We start from the raw sequence: 24,859 nt of genomic DNA, 5'->3' as shown, positions 1-24,859 counted from the left end.
CAGCTTCCATGAGACAGCCCTTTCTATAGTGGAAGGTGGCTCTCGTGCCTCCTCTCAGTCTCCAAGCTAAACATACCCCAATCCCTCAACTGTTCTTCGTAAGACTTGGTTTCCAGACTCTTGGTCACCTTGTTCACCCTCCTCCACACACCACTGAGCCTCTTGGGCTTGCCGATCGGAAGGTCAGTGGTTCGAATCCCCGCAACCAAGTGAGCTCCTGTTGCTCTGTCTCAGCTCCTGCCAACCTAGCAGTTCGAAAGCATGCCAGTGCAAGTAGATAAATAGGTACCACTGTGGCGGGAAGGTAAACGGCGTTTCCATGCACTCTGGTTTCCATCACGGTGTTCTGTTGCACCAGAAGCAGTTTAGTCATGCTGGCCACATGACGCGGAAAGCTGTCTGTGGACAAACGCCGGCTTCCTCGGCCTGAAAGTGAGATGAGCACCGCAACCCCATAGTCGCATTTGACTGGACTGAACCGTCCAGGGGTCCTTTACCTTTTCCTTTTACACACCTTCCTGCTTGTCAGTACCCTTCTTAAACTTGGGTGCCCAAAACTGGACCAAGGATTCCAGAGGGAATCTGGAACCTGACCAAGGCAGAATAGAACAGTATGATTAAGATAAGATTTGGGTTTGTTTGTTTTTATATTTCTATTCCACCCTTCCTCTCAAAGGAGCTCAGGGTGGCAAACACAGGCAATAAAACAATCAAAACATCTAAAAACACTTGCGGCTCCTAGTCCAATGCTCTAACTATGTACTAAGTCACATTGGCTTTCAACTTTTGAAGTGCAACCAACTAGCCACAGTAACTATGCTGTGCCTCCATAGCTGGAGGTGTAAATCCCAGTTGCTAGAAGCCACGGGAGAGGAGAGGGCTGTTGTGCTCAGATTTTGCTTATGGGTTTCCCACAGACATCTGGGTTGCTCACAGTGAGAGGAGGATGCCTGACTAGATGGGCCATTTGCAGACCCTCCATGTGTCCCTTTTTTCCAGAGACAGTCCCGGATTTACAGAAGCCATCCCAGTTTCTAGATTGATCCCAGAATGTCCTGCTTTTCCTTAGGATGTCCCTGTTTTTATAGGAGAAATGTTGGAGGGGATGGAGCTATGCACACCCCGAGCCAAGGAGATAAGTAAATATACAACCTTTAGAAGACATCTGAAGCCAGCCCTGTACAGGGAAGGAAGGTTTTTAATGTTTAACGTTTGATTATAGGATTCTCCCCCCCCCCCCATTATTCAGTTTTTAATTTAGTCATATTTGCAACAACAAATATTTCTACAAAGGGGGGGAACTGCACAGCACCAGACAGAATTCCAGCCCTGAAAAAGTGGCAGGTTGGTAGGAAGAGGCTATTCTGACGCTCGAGAGCTTGATGCAAGATACAGAGGCATGCTGGTAAGATTGGAGCTGCTTCTCTTTACAGGCCCAGCTTGGTCCTCCTCCAGGGTCTCCTTTGGGAGTTGTGCCTGATTTTATTGCCAGTTTCCATGTGGATCTATTGAGCGATGGGCCGGTTCTGCTTCTGCTTCTTAGCGAGAAACCGCTTGATCTTGAACGTCTTGTGGGAAGACATACTCAAGCTTCACTAACCGCTCACTACAATGGCAACAGACGAAAAAAGATGCTTGATTATGTTTTTATATATGTTGAAAGCCACCCAGAGTGGCTGGGGAAAACCCAGTCAGGTGGGCAGGGTATAAATAAAATGATTATGATGGTGATATAGGAAGTCCCTATTTTCATCACAGAAATGTTGGAGGCTATGTGTTTGCCTGATCCAGCAGGGCTGGTCTTATGTCGTGAGAAGGCAGAGGAGGAAGGCCTTGAAGCCTGTCTTCCAACCCCACCACCAAGCATGGTACTATCCATGGTACCTCTTGATCTTTCCCATCATGTGCTGAAGTCTGTGGTCAGCAGATTGTTGTCAGTTCCCCAGTGAGGTTGGATGCTCTGTTCTCGTTCTCTGTGTCCCTCGACAATGGCTGTATGTTTGAGCTCTGCAAAGGGGATTTCCAATGCAGCAAGTGGACTGTAAACACACAGAGAGAGAGGGGAAGCGGGACAGCCACAGCCTGGAAAGCAGAGGAAACCTCAGCTACTGCTTCTGCCCTGTGCCCACAAAAGGGGAATATTTTTTCCTGTGTGTGGTGGTGTGGATGTGCTTGTATCGCAGAGTGTAACTAGGTTGCCAAGTTCACTGTCTTTACAGGGTGTAGAGGGGACTATTTTGCATAAATAGATTCATGGTGATTTGTTTTTCTCTCTGCCACAGGTTTACTGGAGAGGGTAAAATGCAGTGCTGTCGTCTGGGTGTAGGACTAGGACCTGGGAGGCCAGGATTCAAAATCCCCATTTGTCACCATGAAGCTCACTTGGGTGGCCACAGGCCAGTCACTGCCTCTCAGCCTAGCCTACCTCACAGGGTTGTTGTGAGGATTACGTGAGGAGGGAGAGAATCGTGTATGCCTCCTTGAGTACCTTGGAGATAAAGGTGGGATAGGAATACAAGAAATGGGACACAAATGCAATGAAGTGAGAGAAGAGGCCTCCTGAGTGCATTTTCTTGCACTCCTTGCCATGAGGGTGGGATCCTGGGACAGGCACATTATCCTCCATGTGATATCGGGGAGGCTTTGCTGCTGGGAATAGACTGCTACTTCCACCCACCTGTTGTAAGTACATTAACCAAAGAAAGGGTGCGAAGAGGGTCCTGCTTTTGGCATGTATCACATAAAGATGCTTCTGTACAGAGGTGCAGATATGACTTCCTCCTCAAACCCAGCCTGAAGGTTCTGTAATGAGCGCCCTATTCACAGCCAAATGTGGACAGGATTAGACACCACAGAAGCTGCACCTCAACAAATCATTATATGAGCCTGGTGTCGCAACTCAGAGAAAGTGAGAACGCCGGAGGGTGCAACACATAGTTGAATTCTTCTGAGAATTATAGGGACAGAACTACCTAAATTGTATAGAAGTTTATTATGTATGCTACTACAGCAGCAAGAATGCTACTTGCCCAAAAGTGCAAAGAAGCAGAAGTCCCAGCAAAGGAAGAATGGATACAAAAACTGATGGAATATGCAGAAATGGCAAAACTTACCGGAAGAATAAGATATCCAGATAACAAACTTTTGATAAAAGGATGGAAATAGCTTATTGAATATTTACAGATAAAAACATTGGCAGGATTATTGTAATAACCTGCAGTTTCATAAGAGTATATATTTAAAGTAGATAATTAAACAAGCAAATTAAATGAAGTTGGATATGGAGAAAATATTAAAAAAATAAATTTAAGGAACCGCAGGGAAAGAGGGAAGGAAGTCAAACTCTGAAATGTTAAATTGATTGTCAAACTAAAGAAATGTATAAACTTGAAAAGTATAAATAAAAACTTTTTAAAAGAAAAAAAGAATTACGGAACTCCTTGTCACAGGAGGTAGTGATGGTCACCAACTTGAATGGCTTTTAAAGAGGTTTAGCCAAATTCATGGAGGAGAAAGCAGTCTTGACCACTAGGCATGATGGCTATGCTATGCCTCTGCAGCTGGAGGCAGCAATGCTTCTGAATGCCAGTTTCTGGAAACCACAGGAGGGAAGAGTGCTGCTGCATTTGAATCCTGCTTCTGGGCATCTGGTTGGCCACTGGGAGAACAGGATCCTGGACTAGTTGGGCCATGGACCTGATCCAGCAGGCACTTACATTCTTACGGACCTTTCTTGCCCTTGAACACCAGGAGGAAGAGGTGGAAGAGGCACATTTTAGAGCTGCCAGCAGCCTAGGAGGGGAGAATTCCCTCCTGGCTTGGCTTTTGTACCTTCAATGGCAGCTTGATGTGCAAAGATCAGCATCAGGGGAAGGCTTTTCGCAACATGGAAACATTATCGCCTTCTGATGTCTGCAGCTCGGGCAGCTTTGCTCTCTCCAGGAAAGTGCAGGATCTAGGTGGGTTCTCCCAGCTCAGCAAGCAACTGAGCAGACAAGCTGGTGCCCATAAAGGCCAGTTTCCCCAGGGCAACCCTGACTACAGCTCCTGTCTCCTGGCAGAAGGACTCAGCTGAGAGAGAGACAGGTTAGTGCTGTAAGTGGAGAGGAAAGGCCCCGATTCAGGCATTCCCACACATGGCTCAGCATGTAAGTTCCTAGGGCTCACTGGAGGCCAAACACGCCATGGCAAGGAGGAAATAGAACCAGGAGCAAAGGGTGCTTGGCTTGGCCTTCAAAGAAACCAGGAAGCAGAGGAGGCTTTTCATGAACAAGCAAATTGCCGCTATTTACATTTTAGGCAAATACTGCTCATTGCAAAAGCCGATTTGCATAGCGAGGCCAGGTGTTCTCACAGAAATCCTGCCCCAGCACCCACCAGGAGGCTGTGTCACAATCCTGCCAGGTGCTGGAAGGAGACAAAAGGCAGCAGAACTATTTGAACACAGAAAAGAGTCAGGCAGGCAGCTGAGGGAAAGGATGGAAGCTCACTTTGTGCCCCAACTTGAAAGCAGCAATTGTTGGAACTATTTTTTTTCCTCCTCCCCCCCCCCCCCGTGCCTTTATTTTAACTTTCTTTAGCATTATTAACAGCCCCAAAGTAAATAGCAAGGAATGGCATAATACCATATACAAAGCAAACAAAAAATAAATCGTAACAGAAAGAAATGGTGACACACCAATTTATCTCAAGACATTTCCCAAGCTGGCATGGCTAGTAAATGATGGGCATCTAAGTCTGAAGCCTAGGAAATAAAAGCCCAGCAGATGACATAAAAGCTTTCTGGATCCTCCATCCCCCTGGAAACACACAGTTTATGTGTATTTTTTCTCCACAACAGCCAAAGTCCATAACAACACAGAGACAAATGCAGATTTTTCAAGGGCTATTGAAATCCTAGCTGTGGCTAAGGACTCATCCACATTTTTGCTTGCCCTGTGCCTAGAAAAGCACAGGTCTGAGCAGTTTTACCTTTGCCCCTCCACTTCCCCCTGGAAAACCCACTCTTTAGTACTAAATTGGAACAAACGGCAACCCACAGAAAACCCAGTTGCCATTTGTAGCAGGGCAAAAGCTCTTTAGCGAGACACGCTTTCATGTCGTCCATCTTGTTGGAATTAGGTTGAAACAAAAAGGAAGCTGCATCCCCTGTCATTGCAGATGGTTTTCCACGAAAGTCCCCCACTCCTCTTCTGGATACGGGGTGGTCTTGCCAACAGAGTTGAGTGGTGCTATTCCTGGAAAAAGAGAAAAGATGAAGCCTGGATAGACACTTCTCATTCCCAGGGGTCGACATCAAATGCTCTCAAGGCCCTTGCAGCTTTCCCTATAGCTGAGCTTATGCCAACCTATATAACTCAGTTGGTTAGAGCATAGTGCTGATAACGCCAAGGTTGCAAGTTAAGTCCCTGGATGGGGACAGCTACATATTCCTGCATTACAGGGAGTTGGACTAGATGATCCTAAGGGTCCCTTGCAACTCTACAATTCTTTGATTCCATGGTTGAGAAAGCTGTGGCATAGGCCCCATTGAAATCAGTGGTCACCTGCATCCATTCATCTCAGTGAGACTTTGACCCACTAGATAACATCTGGTGGGTTTTGCTATAAATTCCTAGCAACCAGCAACTTCTGGTGATCAGGCACTAGGGCTATTTCCAGCCAAGTTACGGTACCTGGGGATTGATTGATTTCATAGGATCCATTGATTGGCTGAAGACATTTGGCCTGCTTTGGATACAGAAGGTCCAATCAGGACAGATAAAGGGAAGTTTTTCAGACATCACATAGTTAAAACTATGGAACTCATTCCAACAGGAAGCACTGATTTGGATGGCTTTAAAACAGGACTGGTCAGATTCATGGAAGAGGCGAGGGCTATCATTGGCTACTAGCCATTATTGCTATGCTCTGCCTCCATAACTGGGAGGCAGCAATGCTTCTGAATGCCAGCTGGAGGGGAGAGGGCTCTTGTGCTCAAATCCTGCTTGTGGGCCTCCCATTGGGGCATCCAGTTAGCCACGGTGAGAACAGGATGGGCAATGGGCCTGATCCAGCAGGCTGCTCTTATGTTCTTACGTTCTAATCTCTGGGTAGGGCTGGGAGAGATCCCTGCCTGAAACCCAGGAGAGCTGCTACCACTTAGGGTAGCCAAACTGAGCAAGCTAGATTGAGGGTCTGGTTCCCTAGAGCAGCTTCCATTGTTTCCATTACACCACCTGGTCATCTGGCTTCATGTGTTGTGTTGTAGTTAAATATCCACCCGAAATGCATAAGTTAAAGTACGGAATGGTTCTCTTTCTTCATCATTTCCCCCGCCCCACCTCCACAAATCTCTGTCTGCAGCCCTTCATTCCTAAGCAAATGCTTCCAGCTAAACTCCTGGGGCAAAGCATCGAACTTGTGCCTGCCTCTCCCGCCTGCACTCTTGCTGAACTCACGCTGTGATTCGTACAAATTTAATCACATCTGCCTAGCAAAATCAATTCCACTCGAAGGAGTCCAAGCTTGTGCTTCTCTGCACCAGTATTAATACCGTGGAGAATCTCTGTCTCCTGAAATTAAGCACATGCAGAAAGAGCTTCACAGAGAGAGAGGCGGAGCATCTGTGTTTGGGGGCAGAAGACCAGTGGATGGGGTGGCTGCATATGAAAGGCTCTAACTCTTTGCGTGGGGGCTGCAATCACAAACCCACATGTACCAAGGAGGGACTGGCAGGAAAGTCCAACAGAACACATTCAGGATTGTAACATAAGTGGGATATATCTCTTGCATTTTTATGTCTACTGTACTTACTTATTTATTTATTACATTTATATCTCACCTTTCCTCCAAGGAACTAAAGGAAATTCCCCTCCTCATTTAATCCCAACAGCAACCCTGTGAGGTAGGTTAGGCTGAGAGGTAGCGACTGGCCCCGAGGTCACCTAGTAAGCTTCATGGTTTAGTGGGGATTCGAACTCTAGTCTCCTAGGTCCTAGTCCAACACTCTAACCACTACACCACACTGGGTGTAGTGTGGGCTCTATTAGCTTCCCCTCCTTTGCCTGTCTCACACACTGGAGTGGCAGAAGCTTTTCTGTGAAGTTTGTTTGTTACATTTATATTCTGCCTCTCTACCGCGGCACCCAAGGCAATTTACAATCTGAAATAAACAAATGCTACGAAATATTCTCAGGCCAGTCTTAGAAGCTCCCTGTCCTAGACTTCCTCACTTCTGCCTCCCCCAAGGGCAGAAGTAGGAGCCCTGGGCAAGGTTGGGGAGAAGCTGCAGGGGCACATATGGATCTACATCTTTTCCCCCCCCCCTGCCCCCAATTCACTCTCCTTTCTGGCAGGAGGGCGGGTGGGTATTACTAACTTGTTGCCTTTCTATCCCACTTATCCTCCAAGGAGTTCAAAGTGCTTCTCCCCCTCCTTGTTTAATCCCCATAACAACCCTGCGAGGTAGGTTAGGCTGAGAGTGAGTGACTGGCCCAGTGGTATTCATGGCAGAATAGGGATTCAAACTCTGGTCTTTCCCAAGTCCCAGTCCAGTACTCTAATCACTATGCCATGCTGCCTTCTCTTTGGTCGGCTGGGCAAAGATACATGCAATCAGGTGGTTATGATGATGTAGTTAGGATGCCCAAGGTTGCTTTCTCTGAAATGCTATGTATTGCACATACAACACCAGCAAAACAAGCACAACTGTATAGTCTGGAGGGGTTGGAACAATTCCCCTGTGGAGAAGCTACAGCATTTGGGCCTTTTTAGTTTACAGGCAAGTGTATAAAGTGTATGATAATTATGCTGCTTTCAACAGGCAGGGAGTTCCTAAGTGTAGGTGCCTGCCATCACACTAAAATATTGATTTCTTACAAATGTGGAACAGGAATTAAGGGGCATCTTTAACAGCATCAGAACGAAGCAGTTGAGTGGGCACATGTGGGGCAAGGTGATCTCGCAGGCAAACTGGTCCCAAGTTGTTATGGGATTTATATACGAATAGCAACATTTTAAAGAGTTGCATTTACTGATAATCTTGTTTTGTTCTCGTGGTAAACAGCTTGGAGATTTTGTTTTGCTTTCACTATCAAGTGGTGTATAATTTTACAACCTAAGCAGTGACCATTGCGGCTCAGGCAGGCGTACTAGGCCCTCTCCCTCCGCACAACCCGGCGAGGTGGGCTACGCTCTCGACAGAGCCAGGAGCTGCGGCCGCCGCGGGAACCAGCTCGAGTCGCGCCCGCGAAAGTGGCAACCCCGAGCGGCGCTGCCAGGCGGCCATGGGTCCCCCGCGCGTCCTCGCTGCGCGCCGTCGGAGGAGCTGGAGGCGGAGCCGGGGCGGGCCGGGGAGGAGGGCGGTTCAGGAAGCGGCAGGCGGCTCCTCCCCGCCTCGCCTCGCCTCTCGGCTGCCAGCAGCCCGGCGCCCTATAAAGCACCAGCCACGGCCGGCCCCGCATCGGCCCCATGGAGGAGCGCGCGGGCCCCGCCGAGCTGGAGAGCGAGAAGGAGGGGAAGAAGCGGCGGCGGGGGCGAAGTGCCGGGTAGGGAGCCCGCTTGGCCGGGCGCGGAGGCGGCGCCCTCTACCCCCGGCCTGGCTTTTGTTTTGTTTTGCGGGGGGGGGGGCGGACAATCCAACTTAAATCCAGGGTGTCCTGGAGGGGCGATCCAGCTTTAAAAGGGTGTCCTGGAGCAGCGCCCCGGTGCGCTGCCTCGCCCCCACGGTGGTGGAAACGGGGCGCTTCCTGCCCCGCGCCCATCACCGCGGCGGCTGGTCTGGCTGGGGCTGCGTCAAGGTCACGAGCGCCGGCAGGTGACAGCGGAGGGGGTGGGGAGCGAGGCCGCGCCCTCGGCTTCCTTAGGCGGAGCAGGAGCTGAACTCTGCCCCCCGCGCGTCTCCGTTGGGGGCGAGGAGCGATCGGGGGCGACTCCCCCCCCCCCCACTCCGCTCAATCCTCCTTGTAGAGTGACCGAGGCGGGGCGGAAGTGGCGAGTTCCTGGGTCCAGGCGGGGCAGCCCTGGCTGGAGGTGCCTCCTGGATCGAGGTTAGGGAAAGCACATGACTGGGAAGTGGGCGAGATTCTTTAGTGGGGCTCTGCTGCCTGTTTCTGTCCCATGGAGCCTCCTGTACCCCAGGCTTGAGTTGTGGCTAAGCAGTCAGGAGTGCTCCAGCCTGGACCTCCGACTCCCTCCTGAAGTCTGGCTGTAACAGCTGCTCTGTTTTCCTTTGCAGCTCTGGCATGTGAATGAGGAACAGATTCTGCCCAGAGGAGAAAAGGATGAACTTAGGCGGCCTTTCCACCGCCCCTCAGGGTGGCTTTGCCCACTGGCCTGAGCCTCTGCCCTTAACGAAGTGCCTTGGTGGCAGTGGGCAGGAGGAGCCTGGAGGGAGCTCCATGCAGGAGAGTGGCTACCTGAGCCTGAAGGGCCCAAGCCCAGAGGAGTCTGACGCAGACCTGGAGTCGTGGAGCTCCTTGGAGCAGGACAGCACCGAAATGCAGATGAAGGTGGACTTCTTCCGCAAGCTGGGCTACTCCTCGGAGCAGATCCTGGCTGTCCTCCAGAAGCACGGCCCGAACGCTGACACCAACACGGTCCTCGGGGAGCTGGTCAAGCATGGGATGGCCACGGGGGAGAGGGACCCTGCTGAGGCACCCCAGGACGCCCCCGAGGCACCGCTGGTCCCCCGAGGGGGTGCAGCAAACCAGAGCCCCACCCGGGCCACACCTCTGGAGGGAAAGGACGGGGAGAACTTGCGCCCCATCGTCATTGACGGGAGCAACGTGGCCATGAGGTAGGGCCTTGTCTGTGGTGGCTCGTTCCCTCCCACGTGGGAGGTGCTTGCTGGGACTGTGGCGCCTGCCTTGCAGGGGGTTGGACTAGATGGCCCTTTGGGTCCCTTCCAGTTCTATGATCCTATAAGCAGAGAGTGACACCTTAAATGCCCAACCTGGCTGTTCTTTTTAAGCCCAGATGTCAATATTCTAGGGAGCGGCCTAGTTCTTTGCCTATCCTCTCCATCTCTGTGTACTTTCCCTCTGTAGTGGTTTCATGACTGACTCGTGGGGCGTTGACAGAGCTTGATGTCATATGGCTCTGAAAAGCAGGGTGCTTGTTGGGTTTTTTCACGCTGTCAAGTTCCTTCCTGTGCCTGAGGAAAGTGGGCAGGCCTTCTCTCCTTCTGACCATGAAGAGGATCTTCTGTGCAGTGATGGGGCAAGAGTTGTTATTGTGGCGCTTGGAACTGGTGGGAGGGGGAAGAGGTTCTGACCTGCTCCTCTTCCAGCCTCCAGCCATATGAAAGGCCTCAGGCGCAAGGGAGATTGCTCAGGACCCGTGTTGCACAGCTGGCAAGCCATGCTCTGCTGTTTTGCAAGAAATAAGCCGCTTGAGAACCAACACGTCCACCTCCTTAAGCAAGGGGAGGGCCTCGTGTTACAAGTTTGTATGTTTTTGTTCCTCTCACTGTGGGCAGGATCCTCTGCCTTGCTGTGAGGGAAAGGCCTGTGTTTGTGTTTCCTGTTTTGTCCAGAGGGCAAGATCCTGCCCTGTGTAGATATAGTGGTCTGATATGTATATCCTGCTCGTCAGCTGAGGTGGTCTCCCCAGTTTGACAATAAAATCCAGGCAAAAATTACAATGGGGATCTGGTGTGTTGTGGTGTGGTGCGTGGTTATTGTATCATATCTTCTCCCCTGACAGTGGGTGATACAATCCAGGGGTCTCTGCTCCTGAGGGATGGGGCAGAAGCAGCTGCAGATGGGGAGCGGAGAGGAACTGGTGGCAGAGATGTCAGCCTCCTGAAACAGCAACCCTTCCACTGAGAGGAGAGTTACCTAACTTTTTTTAACATTAACTTTCAAGCCCAGGAATCTGCCTGGCAAGTTAATTTTACTCCAGGGTTAAAAGAGGTGGTGGCAGCATACAGGTTGCTTGTTCATGCTTTCACAGACAAGTTGGAACACTGATTTCTGGATTTCTATGACGGAATTATGCTTGTAAGGAAGCATCTGACCAAGCAGGTTCCCTGCTCTATAGTGATCATTTCTCTCTTGTGGTTGTTGCTCATCTAAGAGCTGTGATTTGATTTGATTTGATTTGATTTGATTTGATTTGATTTGATTTGATTTGAAAGGGGTGCAGCAGGTGGAGAGGGGGTGCATCTCAAGTGGAAGAGGCAGCAACTGTGGGTTGGAAGGCCAGTTTCCCCCTGCAGGAGTTCTGGGCATGTCTTGGGGCAGATTTGTCCTTGCTAGTTTGCTTGTTTTAACCCACCCACCCCGCCTGCAACCTTCCAGTTATTAAGAGAGCATAAAACACTCGCCTCAAAACTACCCTTTGTGCTGATTCATAAGTTTCCAGGGCCCAAAATGTACCTGCCCCTTTCCCAGAAGCACCTCAGGGCCACTGCAGAGAGGGCCTGGATGTAGACCCTCTCTTGAAGGTACCCTGAGCAAAAGAATCCTAAAACCTTTATTTGCGCCAGCACTCCTTCCTGGAGTCTGCCTGTGGCCAGGAAAAACAGAGAATGAGAATAATGTGGGGAGTGCCTTTTTGAGTAAACTATAATCTGAGTGTATTCCCTTTACTTGATACCCAAAGTGCCCCCGCTCAACTGTGGAATTTGGGGAAGCAACTCCCAAGTTACTGGCTGTAGCTTGTTGACAGATTTAAGCACTTGCCAGTCATTTAAGAAGTTAAGCAGTGGCAAACTCTCATGTTCCTGCCAATGGGAGAAAACCTTTTTCTCGATTACTTATGAGCTGGTGCTCTTTGGTTTTGAAAGCCACGATTCTGGAATGCCAAATTCTGTGTGATTGATTCTGGACTACCCTTGTAGCAGAGAATATACAGTGGTACCTCTGGATGCGAACAGGATCCGTTCCGGAGCCCTGTTCGCATCCTGAAGCGAACGCAACCCGCATCTGCATGGGTCGTGATTCACCACTTCCGCACATGCACATGACATCATTTTGAGCGTCTGCGGATGCGCGAATGGGGAGACCCGGAACTAACACGCTCCGTTACTTCCGGGTCACCGTGGAGCGCAACCTGAAAACGCTCAACCTGAAGCTACTTCAACCTGAGGTATGGCTGTACACAGTCCATGCTGGATGTTCTCTGAATTTGGAGAAGTCTCCCAGGAAAACAGTGCTGATTTAAGAGTTAGCTGCTAGAATGGGGACATCCCTGCAGCCCTTCAAAGGGAGAGAGCTTTTCCTCACCTGGCCTGGTGAGGTTGAGAGCCTGTTAGAAGTTCTAACATTGATCAGGGTAGTGGAGGTGAGAATGGCATCTTAATTCATTCCGGGATCATAGTGTGTCCATCACCTCACACACGCACCCCAATAGGCAGCTGCACAGCATCCTTACTGTAGTGTTCAGATACCCCCTGCCCCCTTTGCCCCAAGGCAGTGGTGGTGTTAGGAACTTGGCATAGTTAAACAGTGGAACTCGCTCCTTCAGGAGAAAGTGATGGCCACCAACCCAGATGGCTTTAAAAGAGAATTAGACAAATTCCTGGAGGAGAGGGCTGCTAGCCATGATGGCTGTGCTCTGCCTCCACAGTTGGAGACAGCCATGGTTCTGATTCCCAGTTGCTGGAAACCACAGGATGGGAGAGGGCTCAGGTCCTGCCTGCTGGTTCCCCATTAGGGCAACTGGTCAGCTACTGTCGGACTAGATTGGCCACTGGCCTGATCCAGCAAGGGCCTGTTTTCTTTTTTTTATGGTGGAAATGGGGCAAACAGCAGTTGCTATCCTCATTTGCTCCTTGATCACAGTTAAGGTTTCAGGGTTTTTTACTGCCTGCCTCCTGTCCATCAGACCCTCCTAAAGGAGCAGGGTGGAGGGGGATACAAGTCCTACACAAGTGTGCTGATAATTTGTTTTGTTTCTAAGGTTTGTTTGTATTTTGCCTTGCTATTTTTATATAAACAAGCAGCCACCAGGACCCAGGAAGAGCAGGGCAGTTTCAGAGCCAGCTTCCTGTTCAGAGTGGAATGACGAACTGCTGTGTTCATTCTTGATTCACCCTCCCCTGGATAATACTCAAGGCAACTATATGCAAATCTCAGAGGGGTGAGTGGAGGAGAATTGGCCTCCACTTCCTTCTAAGGGAATTTTTCACAGTTGTTGCCACATCAGATGAGTCTGCTGGGCTCCTTCGCAAGCCATTCCACACGAGGCTTCTAGGAAACAGCATGCAAATTTTCTCCAGCAGCTGCAATAAGGAGAAGAGGGTTTGGTAGTTAGTTGCTCTTAGATCCTCAAGAAAGTTTCAGTTTTGACTTGTGGGATTTGCTTCCCATAATACTGTTTCGTATTTTAATATTGACTCTCTCTTTCTCTCTACTGTCAACTTTCAGGAAGGTGTAGTGTCAAAGGGTTTGGAGGAGGTGAGAGGGAGCCCCTGGAAAGTTGACATTTCTCCTGATTAGATAGATGGATGGATATTTTTATAAGATTTTGTTAAAGCTATTTCATAATACAATGATATTTTAGGAACCTAATCTAACTAAAAACAAAAACAGAGGAAGAGAAAAGATAATGCAGAGTCCTCTCTCAAAGGCAGCTCTTGTTGCTCACAGAAACTGGTAGACCCTCCCAGCTCCCACCCCCTGCCTCTCACCCTGGGAGATCTTCCCTTCCCTGCCTCTCACTCATGGTTCTTCTACCAGCCAGCCACCACCTTCATGTGTGCTTAATCCTTGGACCCCAATAATGGCCCAGAGCAGAGGGCACCAAAGAAAAAGAAAGAGAAGGAGAAAGAATTACAAGGACTTTCTATTTTCCGTCTGTCAGTTATATAAAAGAAATTATTCAAAACATTCGCTCTAGGATGATATCCAACTGGATGGTTTTGAAAGAGGATTAGACAAATTCATGGAGAGAGAGGGCTCTTGATGGCTCCTCGCCGTGATGGCTGAGTCCACAGCTGGACTCCGCACTGCTCCTGAATCCCAGTTGCTGGACACTGCAGGAAGGGAAAGTGCTCTTGTGCTTGAATCCTGCTTGCAGGTTTCCCTTTGGGGCACCTGTTTGGCCGCTGTGAGATCCGGATGCTGGACTAGATAGAACATTGGCCTGGTCCACCAAGCTCTTCTTATGTTCTTAATGTTGCTTTTCCTCCTCTACCATTAGAGCAGGCATAGGCAAACTCGGCCGTCCAGATGTTTTGGGACTACAATTCCCATCATCCCTGACAACTGGTCCTGTTAGCTAGGGATCACGAGAGTTGTAGTCCCAAAACATCTGGAGGGCCGATTTTGCCTATGCCTATGCTTGCACTGAGGGATTATCCACACTTACCTTTCCTCTGTGTTTTACAGGCACAGTCCAAGCTTTATAGCTCCATGTCCAAGCATCATCTATCCATACAGGGGTGCCAAGTAGGTCATCTCCAAAATTACCCTTGTGGGGGGGGCGTGGTATTTGCAGAAAGAGATTTGCCAACCATTTGCATAAGCTAAAAGGTTTGTCTTATGATGTAAAGTAGGATGTGGAAAATTAACTCCTTCCAATATTGACAGCTTCATCTTTTTAAGTGAGAATGAAGTTGAGAGGTCCCCCTCAAATAAACTTCCCAAAATGCCACATTAAACCTGTGTGAATACACTTGGGGAATATCTAAAGGAATACTACAAAGCACATGAATTATCTGTGGCAAAATATTCAATTCAAGCATATTAACTTTATCCCAAATACTAAGTCTAAGCCCATCTTTCCAAATCAAGAGATATCTCTGTCATCAGTCTGTTTAAATTCAGTTTAATTAATTGAGAAATATCTCTAGGATCCAAAATACTGAAATATGTTACCTCTGGGTACCAACAAAATTGCCAGTTAGTCACATAAACCAGATAACTTAATAGTGGCATGAATTTGGATTTTAAATAATTCATTGTATAGGCAGAAATTAGGCAAAAATTTATAGATTTTATTAGTTTATATAGACTATTGGAGTCTGCTAATAATAAATACTGTAATAGTCATCTGCATACATAGCTGCTTTAAATTCCAGTTTTTTCATGCAGCAAACCAGGAGTGTCTTCCCTGTTCTGGCAAATTGCACACCGTCATGGCACTAACCATGAATATAACGGGTGAAATATATTAGTCCTGCCTTGTAGCCCTCTCTATACCAAACTCACTCAGATGAATTCCGTTTGTCGAGTCCACCTGAGGAGAGGTGTAAGATTCTACTCCCAATTCATAAATTCTTGAGGAAACGCACATTTTTTTCAAAGTTACAGAAATAAACTACCAATGTATTTTATCAAACACTTTTCCAGCATCAGGAAAAATAGTTGCAGCCCATCAGTTCTTTTTAAAAAAAAACAAAAACAAAGATTTGCTACCAGCTTAAATCATCTGTTCCCTGCCTTTGGCAAATAAAGTCCGCCTGATCTAGCTATACAAACAGCCTAAAATCTGTTAGCAAGGATTTCTGTTAATACCTTGGCATCTACATTCATTAAGGAGATTGGCCTATAATATGCACAGCTAATGTGGTCTTTAATGGGCTTGGGAATAACAGAGATGTGAGCATCATATAGTGAAGATGGGCTAGGCACCCGATTCGGAAGCATGGCTGAGTAATCGCACCACTGTGGTGTGTAGTGTGTTAGTGTGTTACAGTGTGGTGTAGTGGTTAGTGTGTTGGACTAGGACTTGGGAGACCAGAGTTCGAATCCCCACTCAGCCATGAAGCTCACCAGGTGGCCTTGGGCCAGTCACTGCCTCTCAGCCTCACCTACCTCACAGAGTTGTGGGGATTAAGTGAGGAGGGGGAGGACAATGTACATGTCACCTTGAGCTCCTTGGAGAAAATATTATTATTATTATTATTATTATTTATTATATAACACCCTATACCCGCAGGTTTCAGGGCAGTTACAACATAAAATCACAATATAAAAACACGAAATACATTATAGAAATAAAAACAAAAACAACCCAATAACACACACTCCACACATTTTAAAAGGCCAGGTTAAAGAGGAATGTTTTTGCCCGGTGCCTAAAGGTGTGTAATGAAGGCACCAGCCGAACCTCCCTGGGGAGAGCATCCTACAAATGAGGATATAAACACAATAAATAAATAAATTTTCTGAGGTAAGGGGACAGGTGACTTGGTCACAGGCAGGCGCTGGTCTCTTTGCAAGCAGAATCGTCTTTGCATGGCAAGAAAGGGAGGGAAATGAACTGGTTTTTTGAAAGCAATTATCTCCACTGACCGCTTGCATGATGTGGGGGTTGGTGTTTGGATTAGTTGGGCTCCTTCCAAGGGCTGATGGACTTTACCTGCCTGTAGAAATAGGATCCACCTGTTCATTGGGCAGGCCTTGATTTCAGTGCTAAGGACCTCTTCCAATGCTCTGAGGGAGCTTTTCAGTTGTGGCCCCTTAACTGTAGAACACTTTCCCCAAAGAGACCTGCCTGGCATTTGGAGGGGGTCTTTTTGTTGCCAGACGTCATTTTCCCAGGCTTGGGGGCTCTTCAGGCTTAGAAATTGTTATAGATATTACATTGCATTCTATCATTACATCATTGTGTCTGAAGCTCTATTTTGTGAACTCCCCAGAGAACCTGCAGGAAGGAAGCCAGCCGATAAACAAGCGCTGCCGGTCCTTGCTTGAGCCCTTTTGGAAAAGGGGCCCTGAAGCCAAGAGAGCATCCTGCCTGCCCTGTGGCTACGGAGACCTTGGAACCACCAGGGGCACCCAGGGCAGGTGTGGCTTCCTGAGGTTCCTCCTGTTTCTCTCTTGCTTTGGAAAGGCCAGCTTCTAGAAACCATGATCATAACAGGAAGCTCTGGGAAAGACATCAGCGCCCCATGAAAGTTTTAAGACACTCTCTTAATAGAAAGTCATATTTTCTTCCCATCAGGAATTCTGTCAAGGATTTGTTTAGCTGTGATTATTTCTACGTTGCAAGGGGTCGGACAAGATGACCCTCGGGGTCCCTTCCAAACCTGTGATTCTATGATCATCCCCACCTGGCCCCTAATTTAAATCTTTTGGGGTGTGGGTGATCAAAAAACTATGGGAACATTTCTTTCTGCCAGAAGGAATTAACATATTCAGCCTATGCAAATATTACTTGCATTATGCGGGTCTTTGTGGGGGAGCATTTCTCAGCTTCACTGCTGCTGGGTCCTTTTTTCCTTCCTGCTTGGCGCACGTGCTAATTGCACAAAGGCCTTGAACAGGAAGTGGATTTCACCCTCTGATGAAACTGCCCAGGGAACTTAAGCTGGTAGCGCTGGACTGTTGCCCAGAGAGGAGCATCTGACCTGGCTACTTCTTGTGGGAGAGGCTGGGATTTGGAAGTTCTGCCCCCTCCATGTCAGAGTTGTGGGCGGGGAAGAGGTTTGCTAGATGCAGTGACTCCAAAGGGAAGCAGTTGTGCTCTGTGCATGCCGAAGGGGAGACCGCCGTTTACTCGTTTGGCAGGGATTGAGCGCTCCTGGCATTCAAAGCTGCTTTCCTTGGCTTAGGTGGGGTTAGAAAACTTTGCACTGTGTCAATGTGCATGTCCTTGAGCCCCCAGCTGGAAAGATCGCGTTGGGAAGGACAGATTCCTCTCCCAACTCCCCCTTTCCACTTCCTCTTGGAAAAGGTACTTTGTTGGTGAGAAAAGTCTGCCCTGTGTTACCAAGACTAGTTGTGCAGGAGCTCAGTCGTATCCACTGCATACCTCAACTTATCAGCGATGATGTTGTACATTAACCCGGAGACCATTTCCAGAGAGCTAATTTGAGCAGGAAGAGAACCAAAGGGATTGGGAGGGGGGAGGCTGATGCAAGTGGCAAAAGGGCAGAGCAGGCAGTGAAGGGCACGCTGAGGATGAGATCCAGGGCTCGCAATGTCCAGCCTGGAGGCAAAAGTGCTTTAACAGACCTCTTCCACTCAAAAGAGCAAGCTGTTAATGGCTGCTAGTCAGGATAGCTATGTTCTGCCCCCACAGTCAAGAGGGCAGCAATGCTTCTGAATACCAGCTGCTAGAAACCACAGGAGGGGGCGGTGCTCTCATGCTTGAATCCTGCTTCCAAGTTTCCCATGATGGGTATCTGGTTGGCCAGTGCGAGAAGAGGATGCTGCACTACTTGGGCCATTAGCCTGATCAGGCAGACTTTTCTTGTGATTCCCCCCACCCTCCCAGCACACATAAAAACATATTTTCAGAGGAGCTGTTTTTCAAAAGAATAAGATTTATTTATTTTTGTTTCGCATTGTTTTGTGTATCTGTATCATTTATAAACCATGATGGCAGAGAGGGCTATCGAGGGCCACTAACCATGATGGCTATGTTCTGCCTTCAGAAGCAGCAATGAATCCCAGTTGTTGGAAACCACAGGAAGGGCTCTTGCACCTGGGTCCTTTAGCGGGTTTTCCGCAGGCATCTGGCCGGCCATTGTGAGAACAGGATACTGGCCTAGATGAGCATTTGGCCTGATTCAGCTAGCTCTTCTTAGGGGTTGTTGGACTGGCTGGCAGGGCTGAATTCAACATTTAACATAAGGAATATTCGCTCCAATAATGAGGTCAAGGGGCATCCCAGTGGTGTGGGGAAGGAAGGCGGCAATGGCGGCGGTGGCATGGTGTTCAGCATCTCCTTGTGAGTTTTGGCTTCAAATAACAGCAGGGCACAGAGCTTGCCCAGTGGATCTCCTCCGAGGTTTCCTCTGCCTTCGTGACACACAGGTCACGTGGGAACCTGAACACTGACCCTGTGAATCTTTGTATCTTTGCAGCCACGGGGACAAAGATGTCTTCTCCTGCCAGGGCATCTTTCTGGCGGTGAAGTGGTTCCTTGACCGAGGACACACAGACATCACTGTCTTTGTGCCATCCTGGAGGAAGGAGCAGCCAAGGCCTGATGTCCCAATCACAGGTATGTGTTGAGCACATGGCTTGAGATAGCCAGGGGAGTGTCTGTTTTCATTTGACATTGAGCTGATGACTGAATGCACTGGATGGGATAGATCATGGTTGACTCCTCTGCCTTGCCCACCCTCCACCCCACATACTTTGAAATGTCAGGTGAGGCTTGGCTGTCCCACCCAAATAGTCACCCCAGTTGCCTCTTGGGTTGCCCTGAATTGCCTCTACCTGACCAGAAGGATGTCGAGATGCACCAAGGTCAGAACTCCCCCTCCAGAAACACTCCAAAATCCCACTCTGAACATTTTCCTGAAGTGCTATCAGCTTTCCTTGCTATGGCAAGTTCTAATGGCAAAGACTCAGCAAAGGTAAAGGAAAAGAAAGTCTTTGACACAGAACATAATTAAACTATGGAACTTGTTCTCCCAACCTCCTATGAGGGCTCTTGTGCTCCAGTCCTTCTTGTGAGCTCCCCGTTGGGGCTTCTGGTTGGCCACTGTGAGAACAGGATGCCAGGCTAGATAGGCCATTGGCCTGATCCAGCAGGCTCACCATATGTTCTTACGTTAAAGGTTCGTGACTGTGGACGTTTCATCTCTAAGACTTGCTTTAATTTGGGTTCCCACTTGCATGTCCCAAGAGGAGGGTTCAAGTCAAACAAATCTGTAGGATGTGATATGGCATCTGAGTGAGAGAGAGAAAGAGGGAAAGCTCTCATTTGGGTAGGGATGGAACAAAATTGCTTGGGGGTGTGAGCAGCAGGCAGTGTTACCTAGGTCAGGCTGCGTCTCTCAGTTTCCGGCTCTAGAGAGTTGGCCTCCCCCAGCCTCCTGCCAGCTTGGCTTGCTCACGAATTGTTCTGCAAATGCCTGGCCCTTCCAAGAGCTGTCTTGGGCAGAGGGTGACCTTGGTGTGTCCTGTTGCAGACCAGCACATCCTCCGCGAGCTTGAGGAGAAGAGGATCCTTGTCTTCACGCCTTCCCGGCGCGTGGGGGGCAAGCGGGTGGTCTGCTACGATGACCGCTTCATCGTGAAGCTGGCCTACGAGTCGGACGGCATCGTGGTCTCCAACGACGTCTACCGAGACCTGCAGGCAGAGCGGCCTGAGTGGAAGAAGTTCATCGAGAAGCGTCTGCTGATGTACTCGTTCGTCAATGACAAGTAGGTCCCTTGGGCGCTCGAGGAAATTGGACTGGGGGGAGAATGTGGCTGGACACAGAATGGGAGAGATTTGCTGAGGAACTCTTGGGGGGTCCAGCCTACATGGCTGCCAAGATAAGCTTTATTTGGGGCGAGGACGGCAGCATGCCTGGTGGGGCCTTGGAAGCTAGACTTGGTCAGTGGAAAATTGGGTCTGAAGGGGTGCTGGTGGCCAGGAGTAGGACTCCAGTGCCCTATTCGTCTCCGGGGACAGCAGAACCAAAATACACTGCCCCATCTGTGCAAAAGGTTTGGGTGGGCATGGCAAGGAGCTGGGCTTTCTCAGTGATTACTCCTGGGCACAAGCCCGGGGGGGGGGCAGGGGAAACACCTCCCCGAAGAAGTTGGAACTACAACCCTTTTTTTCTTTTCAGGGGCCATTTGGGTTTTCTGTCTGTCGCTGGCTGTGGTGGGAGGGGGAGAATCATGGCCTCTGGGAACTGCTGCTCTTGACCAAGGTGTGTGCTGCCTGCCTCCAGGTTCATGCTTCCCGATGATCCGCTTGGGCGTCATGGACCCAGCCTGGACAACTTTCTGAGGAAGAAGCCGGTGGTTCCTGAGCACAAGAAGCAGCAGTGCCCTTACGGTAAGGCTGGTTTATTTCCACTCTCCATTCACCCACCCCTGGCACCAAACTCTCTCCCTCCCTCTTTCTTTCTTTCTTTCTTTCTTTCTTTCTCTCTCTCTCTCTCTCTCTCTCTCTCTCTCTCTCTCTCTCTCTGGGCCAGGAGGGTTTTCCATTTTTCCTGTGGTACTTCTGCCCCACATTCAACCCCTTTTCCCTTCCCTTTTCAGGGAAGAAATGCACCTACGGCGTCAAGTGCAAGTTCTACCACCCGGAGCGCCTCAACCAGCTGCAGCGCTCCGTGGCCGACGAGCTCCGCGCCAACGCCAGGCTCTCCCCGACCAGGGGTGTGCCAACTTCCAAGGAGGAGAGGGGGAGCCGGCGGCCCTCCCAGGTGGAAGCCTTGGGCTCCCTGCCCCCTGAGAGTGAGAAGACCCCCTTTCAGAAGGCTTCCGTGGACAAGAAAAGCTCCACCCACAAATCCAAGCACGGGGAAGGCCCCACACACCTCCTGCTCAAAGGGGCCCCTCATAAGAGCAGCGGCGGTGGCACCTACCGGCCTGCAGAGTGGTACCAGCCGCCGCCTCCTGCCTCTCCCCACATGGACTCCCTCTCCTACGTGTCTCAGGAGCAGTTTGACTCTGGCATTGGCTCCCTGGAGAGCCAGCTGTCCGAGATGTGGCCCAGCCCCCCAGGCAGCCATAGCTCTCACCCCCACCACTGCAGGGGGCAGAGGCCCACCTACCCGCACCCTCTGGGCCCCGAGTCAAATAGCTACAACTGCTACCAGCCCCAGGGCTACCACAAGTCCGTTGCGGGCTCGGGCACCGGCTTCATGCCCTACAACCCAGAGGTGCCTTCCTCCTCTGCCAGGGCCCTCCCTCCCTCCCTGCCCGGGTACAGCCTGCCTGCTGACTCAAGGGCTTCTCTGGGGCCCAAGTACTGGTCCGAGCCCTACCAGCCAACAGCCCCCAGGGAGGGGCTGAGGGGCCACCAGCTGCCCTACGACAAGGCCTCCTGCCAGTGGGCCGCAACAGACCACTTTGCCAAGGAGCGGGCCAACGTTCACACCCGCCTGTGCGGGATCTTCCACCCTCACCTGGTGGACGCAGTCATGAGCCGCTTCCCGCAGCTTCTCGACCCCCAGCAGCTCGCTGCCGAAATCCTCACTTACAAGTCCCAAAACCCTGGGGTGTGAAGTGGAGGGAAAGCAGTGGTTCGGCCCTGGAGGAAGTCCTCTTCTTGTATTGCAGGGGGTTGGGCTAGATGACCCATAGAGTCCCTTCTGACTTTTATAATTCTGTGATTCCCCTGGGAAGGTCCTTCCCAAACACCGGCTGAAGCTTTGAAGCCTGAATGGGCCAGTGAGCAATTAGGATGAGGAGGGACAACCTTTCCCTCCCCTTCAAGCATTTGTTCAGAGGCAAGGCATGTTCTTCACATAAGAGCAATGGCACGTCCAGGCAAGGGTGAAGTTGGCAAAAGGGGATAACAGGCTCTCCCATAACATTGCTGTGATTTAAAAAAAACAAAAAACTTCTGACAACTGGAAGCCGTGAGAGCACTGGCTGTGCTCTGACTGCCCTCCTGCCTTCTCCCAGCTTTCAAAGGGCACCCACACTCCCCTGACCTCCAGAACTGTAGAAGGAGGCATCTCTAGATATGGGGTGGAGAGTTCAGTGCTCGCTACTCCTCTAGTGGCTCAGTCTTGGTGACTGGCAAGTCCGATATTAACGGTTATAGATACTTTCGGTAATGAATAAATAGCAATTGCTCCTGGTTCCTGCTTATATATTTTTTAAAAAATAAAGTGTGTGATTCACTTGCAGGCCAGGAGCAGTTGATCTGTTGATGCATATTGTATCCCTCTGTATACGTTATGTATTCTTCCGTGTGGTCCTTCTAGTGGTTGACGCTGAAGCCATCCCAGGTGGCGGCTGGCAGAAGGGAGAGAGCAGAGCACAAGACCCCCTGCCCCATGAGTGGATTTTTTTGGGGGATGGGGGTGCTGTGACCTGCTCCTTCCTTCTCCCACGTGCCAAAGGGATAGGTCAGCCAGGCTAGCACTGTGTGCTGCAAGAGCCACCTGGACCCAGAAAACCCCGTATGCCTGGTTATATTATGATACATCACGGAACAGTGGTGTTTCATGTTAGTAAGCAAAATGCTTTTTAACTATTGTTTGTAATCTTATAACTTTGCACATTTTGTAAATTACGTGAGAGTTTGGTTTTTAATGGGATGGGATTCCTGGATGATGCTGGTTTTCCTTCCTTCTGAGGTCGCTGTCCCATAATTAGGAGTGGGCTGTTTTAAAGTGCATGGAACAGTAAAAACACTTTGGAATGTCTTGTGATCTTTCTTCTTCTTCCTTTTCCTCTTCCTCCTCTTCTTCCTCCTCCTCCTTTTTTTTCTCTCTCTCTCTCTCTGAAGCAATAACAACCGATTGTGATGCACAAATAAAAGGCCCTGGTTGTTCACATCATTCTCGTCCCCTTAATTTATTTGTTGCAATTGTATATCCCACTTTTCCTCCCAAGGGGCTGAAGGCGACATACGTGATTCTCCTCCCATTTTACCCTCACAGCAACCCTGTGAACTAGAAAGGCGGTGGCTGGTGGACGTTTACCCAGTGAGCTTCATAGCCGAGTGGGGATTTGAACCCCGGTCTCCCAGGTCCTGCTCCAACACTCTAACCACTACACCACACTGGCTGTCAATGGTTGGAACACACTGCTGCTGAAGCAAGGTGCCTTCAGGTAGAAGCAGGAGGGTGAGAGGCAATTTCTGTGGCACCCCTCCTGACACACCAATGCTGCCCCTAGGGCTTGTTTCCTCTGTCATGGAAGAGGGAAGGGTGTGGCTGAGAAATCCTGGGCTCCTGCATCCCAAGCGTGGTCCATGAAGCCCCTGTGAGGCCAGTGCGTGTGTGCGTGCGTGCTGCAAGATGCTAAGAAAGACATTCTCTCCATTTCCACCCCAAACCCCAACAGCAGCTCTCGAGTCATGAAATGGAGCCCTTTCCCCTCCTTCAACTTAAACCATGGAACTCACTCCCACTGGAGGCACTGAGGGCTGCCAACTTGGATGGCTTTAAAAGAGGAATGGGTAAATTCATGTAAGAGTGTCAGTGGCTACTAGCCATGATGGCTACACTCTGCCCTCCACAATTGGAAGCAGCAATGCTTCTGAATCCCAGTTGCTGGAAACCACAAAAGGGAAGAGGGCTCTTGTGCTTGGGTTCTGCTTGTGAGCTTCCCATGGGTGCATCTGGTTGGCCACTGGGAGGACAGGATGCTGGACCAGATGGGCCTGATCTAGCAAGCTCTTCTAAGGTTCTGACATAACAACTGAATGGCTTCAAACTTCTCCAAAAGCACTTTTCTGAGTTTCTGCTGCACATGCTGAGAAGGGTCCTGCCTCTGATGGGCTCGTCACCAAACTTCTGAGGTGCCCAGGACTCCTTGTGTGCCTCCTGCTCGGCTACAAACAGCAGAATTGGTTAATCAAGTTTTATCTGGACAAATATTTTCTGTCCCTCCTTACTTCATAAATAAACATAATTTAAATCCAAGAGGGAAACTGTGTGAGGTGTGCCCTAAGAGCAGAGGGTTGTTTTCAGCTGAGGAGAGGAGAGTTAATTCCCCTCCCCAGCTGGACCCCCAAGTGCCCCCTCACAAGTCTGAAAAAAGAATAGAAATAGGAAACTGCTTCCAAGCCTAATTTCAGTGCTGGGGATGGGACTCTTTTTCCAGGCAAGGCCTCTTGAGGGACTGTGTGAACCCATGGGTGCCATGTTGGTGACCCACGGCCTAGACGACGAAACTCTTCGCCTGTCGACGTCTCGTGAGGAGAGGTTGGCAAAAACCTGCAAAGGACAGCCACAGCACTGGTGGTCAGGCATGTGCTTCGTCTGCAGCTTGTCCCAGGTTCCAATCTCTGGCGCTTCCCATTACAGGAGCGGGTGGCAGAGAAGAGCCAACTTTGCCTGAGATGGCAGGAAACTCCTCCCAGTCAAAAGTGGGTACTGCTGGAGCTAAATGGAGCAACAGTCTGGCCCTGGTATGAAACAGCTCTCCCGGCGTACTTTGCTGCTGCTTCTGCTGCTACTAGTGGTAAAAACATAATTAAAAAATCACACTGTGGTTTTGGGGGCAGGAAATAAGCTGCTCTCTGTCTTGAGAGGGGAGTTTCCTTGTTTGTGTCTCCGCTTCGTGCTCTA

At 49.7% G+C, this 24,859-nt stretch overlaps 1 protein-coding gene across 1 annotated transcript; it reads left to right on the top strand.

Annotated features, from left to right (window-relative positions):
* Positions 1–8,377: 8,377 nt before the first annotated feature.
* On the top strand, positions 8,378–23,122 carry ZC3H12A (zinc finger CCCH-type containing 12A). The gene is made up of 6 exons (XM_081872441.1): positions 8,378–8,528; positions 9,218–9,778; positions 18,743–18,882; positions 19,799–20,033; positions 20,552–20,658; positions 20,868–23,122. The coding sequence occupies exons 2-6, from the start codon at positions 9,231–9,233 to the stop codon at positions 21,833–21,835; spliced, it is 1,998 nt and encodes a 665-aa protein (XP_081728567.1). The 5' UTR covers positions 8,378–8,528; positions 9,218–9,230; the 3' UTR covers positions 21,836–23,122.
* The last annotated feature ends 1,737 nt before the right edge of the window (positions 23,123–24,859 follow it).

The sequence above is a fragment of the Podarcis erhardii genome (assembly GCF_964252035.2).
Source record: "Podarcis erhardii genome assembly, chromosome: 7".
Lineage (NCBI taxonomy): Eukaryota > Metazoa > Chordata > Lepidosauria > Squamata > Lacertidae > Podarcis > Podarcis erhardii.
Note: the sequence above shows the minus strand (reverse complement) of the source record. Positions and strands in the feature narration are given on the sequence as shown.